This window comes from Pocillopora damicornis, chromosome 5 (genome assembly GCF_964200805.1).
Source record: "Pocillopora damicornis chromosome 5, jaPocDami1.2, whole genome shotgun sequence".
Lineage (NCBI taxonomy): Eukaryota > Metazoa > Cnidaria > Anthozoa > Scleractinia > Pocilloporidae > Pocillopora > Pocillopora damicornis.
The window spans coordinates 6,890,868-6,895,608 of NC_142674.1; the positions used below are offsets into that span (position 1 = coordinate 6,890,868).

At 38.0% G+C, this 4,741-nt stretch overlaps 1 protein-coding gene across 1 annotated transcript; it reads left to right on the forward strand.

The window, feature by feature from the left end:
• The first annotated feature begins 1,808 nt into the window (after positions 1-1,808).
• On the forward strand, positions 1,809-4,335 carry LOC113673288 (serpin B4). Its single transcript, XM_027189676.2, has one exon. The coding sequence runs from the start codon at positions 2,114-2,116 to the stop codon at positions 3,266-3,268; it is 1,155 nt and encodes a 384-aa protein (XP_027045477.2). The 5' UTR covers positions 1,809-2,113; the 3' UTR covers positions 3,269-4,335.
• Positions 4,336-4,741: the final 406 nt, after the last annotated feature.

Here is a 4,741-nt window from a genome sequence, read left to right on the forward strand (position 1 = left end):
ATTTTCGATGGTATTATCAATGGTATTATCAGGGAATGACGAAATTGTGTAAATGAACATAACAACGGAGAACAAGTTTTCGCATCGGTTCGCATTTTTCATCATTAGCCGAGAATCTATAAAATGCGCTCATTCCCTGTCCGTGATCAAAGTCACAAATTTCAAAGAAATCCCCGACAAGCAGTAAATTCATGGGTTGCGAGCTCGTCCCTAGGGTCTCCTCTCTTCCAGACGAAAAAAAAAAGACAAGGGAGATGTCCCCTGGGACTTTACCTGAAAGCGAGGTTGAATTTACCGGTTTTCGTGAAATAATTTCCTTAAAGGATTCCCCGATCATGGCAACAAGAACGACTTATGATTACTAAAAAAATCAAGCAAGAGGTCAACTGCTTTGTTTTAAGATTTGGGCAAATTTTTCTCCAATGTTTCTTTGTAACAAAGAAAGCCAAAACGTTCAAAAATACTGATAAGAACTGGTACAGGTTTAACTAATTTAGACTTAGAGAGTGCCTTTGATACAAATTAAAGCTACATATTTTTTCGCTGACAGAAGGATACAATTTATCTAGTTTCAGTTTAAATAGAATTTCATAGTAGAGGATTCAATACCAGACTGATGAACTCAGGATACAATTCCACCAATGGAAACAACCCATGAGTATCACATGATACACAGGTGATAGAGTCATAGATCTCGTCAGAGCTATTTTATCCATTGAATTTCATCACCTAGTGTATGAACGAATTCTTAATAACTGAAATATACGCCTTAATTTTAAAGCTTTCAAACACACGCTCTTCGTTGAAATATATTGGTAAATTAGAGGAGAAAGGATATCACTCTGCAGACGATGTCAATGCCACAGTTACAATTCCCTCTTGGTTCTTAATCCAGTAAATCTGTAAAGCAGATAGAAAGGTGGCGATTCCATTCTTTGCAATGGAAATAGACTCGTCTTTGACTTGTATTTGATAAACACTACTAGACGCATAATCATGAATGGCAAATTCACCAGAACAATCCGAAAAAAGTCACCGCTTTTTCACGAGGCGAAAAGCCAATGTTGCCGTGATCGTTCTCCACCATTTGTAACAGGGTAAACAGAAAACTCAAGGAAGTCATGACAATATGGAACCAATCCTGTTTCAAACTCTTTCGAAATACCGACACTATTTTCCTTGCCGTCGATTACAATGCCCAAGACATCTACTCCACCGAAAAGAGCGATAGTTGAACTGAACGACAACATCGTTGCTAACCGCTGGTACTCTTGAGATTCGTCCAAATTGCTGGCTGTATTCATTGAAAACCGAAAAAACAAAAGGTGTAATGCAAAGATCACTCTTACATTGTTCGGCCCAAGAAAGCCGTACTTATACTTAAGCTGTATTACACTTATGGTATTTTGCTTCTCTTATTGTTCTTGCGTTGACCCTATGTTGTTAATATGAATCCTAATATACGATGAGACGGACGCGACGTGATACAGTCAGTTTCTTCACACAACGGATCAACCATGAGCATTCTTGATATCTTCTGTACTGTTGTCACTTTTGTTTTCCTCCCTCTCTCTCTTTTGTCTTTCTACATTTGTCTGCGACGGAAATCGAGACAGTCACGTCAGAAGAAGGTCACGTCACGCAATCTTCTCTCGTTTTCCATCATTTGCAACATGGTCAAGATTTGACTCCGTCAGGCATTATCAACAGTTTTTCGTCTTTTCAAGTAAGCCACCAGAAGCTCTTTCAAACACAGCTAATGTTTCATTTGCAAGAGATACTTTAGATTTCTTACAATTTTGGTTGAAAAATTACTCTATAACTTTGTTCTTTCGTGAGAGGCAATGAGACAGAACATAAACACCACCTCCGAGCTTCAATTTTCTCAGGTTGATATCCGCGGACGAAGCAAGGATTTTTCAAGGAAGGAAGCAGAGGTATTGCGGCTACAAATTTGCGCGCGTCTCACGTGTTGGCTTTTAATTTTACCGTTGCGTTACACCCAAAGTAAGCTCTCTGAGTATCGATTTCCGTGTTAACCTGACGCGTGGAAAAGACTGGAAACGAGTTGTGGAAAGAACAGGTTGAGCAAACTTTTGAGCAAACTTGAAATATGGCTGCCTTGGAGTTCGAAGCCGCAAACAAATTCGCGCTAGATCTTCATAAATGCCTGAAAAGTACCGATAAATTTGCCGGTGAAAACCTCTTCTACTCTCCTGCAAGTTTACTGATTGCACTTGCGATGACTTCTCTCGGAACGAGGGGGAATACTGCTTTGGAACTAATGAAAGTTTTGCACGTGGATTCAGTTTCATCAGATGATTTGGGCAAGAGCATGAAGAACTTCATCGATAGCTTGAATAGGGCGAGCGATGAGAACAACAGGCTTCTGATAGCTAACCGACTCTTCGTGCAAAAGAGCTTCGAAATCCTGTCGTCCTTTCAACAAGGAATGCGAGAGTTCTACCGCGCTGAAATCGCTTTGGTAGACTACATTGCAAATGTCGAGAAAGCCAGAGAAGAGATCAACAAATGGGTCGAACAGCAAACAAACGATAAGATTAAAGATCTTATTCCTGCAGGAATGCTGGGTTCGGATACCAGGCTGACTCTGGTGAACGCGATTTACTTCAAAAGTGTGTGGCAAGAGAAGTTCAAAAAAGAAGACACGTTCACAGGGTCATTCTTCCCGTCACAAAAAGAAGAAATGAAAGTTGAGATGATGTGCCAAGAAGGTGATTTTAAGTTTGTGGAGTCAAAGGATCTGGCTTGTCAAATTCTTGAAATGCCATACCTGGGCAATAAATTGTCTATGGTAATTTTTCTTCCCGTGGAAATTGATGGTCTGGCCAAGCTGGAAAACAGGATCACTTATGAGACTCTTCAGCAGTCACTGTCCCTGCTTGATGGTTCAATGGGTGAAGTTGAAGTCATTTTGCCTAAATTTAAGTTGACTCAGCAGTTTGACCTCAACAACGTGTTGGCAAAGATGGGAGCAGAAGAGATGTTTATTCCTGGTAAGGCTGACCTGTCTGGTATCTCAAGTGAGCCACTGTGTGTTTCAAAGATTGTGCACAAGGCATTTGTCGAGGTGGATGAAGAAGGCACTGAAGCAGCTGCTGCTACTGCTATTGGTGTGGCTCTAATGAGTATGCCTTTGCCAAAGCCAATGTTCAAAGCTGATCACCCTTTCCTGTTCATTATAAGACAAAATGAATCAGGAGCCATTCTGTTCCTTGGTCGGCTTATGAAACCAAGTCTTGAATAAACCAAAGACACTGGTCAAATAGTCAAAATATTGAAAGAGAGACTTAGCAGTTAGATATAGAGTGACCAGCATCTATTTTCTCCTTACTATAATATTGCTGAATCATTCATTTAAGATCATGAGAATAAAGGAAATGATCACCAACTAAAGAAGCTCTTGATCGTTAAACAAATTCTCCTTGTCAGCACCTTAGGAAATGTATAGAGTAAGTATGGAGAATATACATACTGATGTTAGGGTGGAAATAGTTTAGACTGGATATTGAGGTAAAGAGGTCTCTCTCTAGTGACTTTGATGATTACAGACCTTAGACTATTTGTGCTTGGAACTCTTTAACTCCCAAGATCTGATTGTTAATGCTCCCCTCTAGCTGCAACTCATTTCCTTGTAATGGATAAAGAGAATGTGTTGTCTGATCAAGGTTAGAACTTTTGCATGATAAATTCAAGAATTCTCATTACCTGTTTGCTGGATAATGTATGGATGTTGAAAGGGAGAAGTTACATGATGATCACCTAAATGTTGGGATTTAAAGAATTAGAGGAAGAAGCTCTTGTTATAATAACAAAAATATTTAAAGCTGTGAATTAAAATAAGAAATTCATGTTGGTTGGATTTTGTTTTTGTAGAGAAGCATTGGCAAATTTTTTGGAGTGTTATTTCAAAAGTGTTGTAAGTTTTTGAGGTAAAAGAAAAATACAAATGCTTTGAAATACAATGAAAAGTGGTAATTTTAAGTTAGGTGAAACATTCAGAGAAAATTATTTCTTTTCTACTGAAAATTAAAGATTTCCTTTGTAATTCATCATCTATCAGGGTCTTAAAGTTTATTTCATGGTTAGGTCTGATATGAATAATTTCCAAAACATTCAAATAGTTTAAATATGATAAGAAAAAAAAATGTAGAATTTATTTGTTAAGATCAACATCTGACAGCTAGGCTACTACTGTATGAAAATATTTTAATATTGTAAAACTGATTTCCAAGATTTTGTTCTGGATATTATTAGATAAATAATTATGAGATTATATTATGAGAAATAAAAGAGACCTTATAGGTTTTAGTACTTTGTTGCTCTTTTTCTCCTTGCTGCATTCACCCTAAGTTATTGATATGAAACCTAATAAGCAGAAATTATTGGAAGTATAAACACTCTCAGCTTCTTCCCAAAATTGATCATTTATGAGCATTCTTGATATCTTTTGACATGCTGTCTTTACGTGATATCTTCTCTTTCTCTCCCTCTGCCCCCCCCCCCCCCCCTCTCTCTCTCTCTCCAACTTTCTCTTTTTGCATATTTTTAACATGTGTATTTGCATGTGTATCTGTTTTTTCTTAGTTATTCTGTTGTATTTGGCTTTTGTCTTTCCGGTTTTAATTTATTTTGCTACTAAAATCGAGACGCTCAGGTCACAGATAAGTCACGAAATCCTTGCACGAAACGATGAGACGGACGCGACGTGATTATGTTT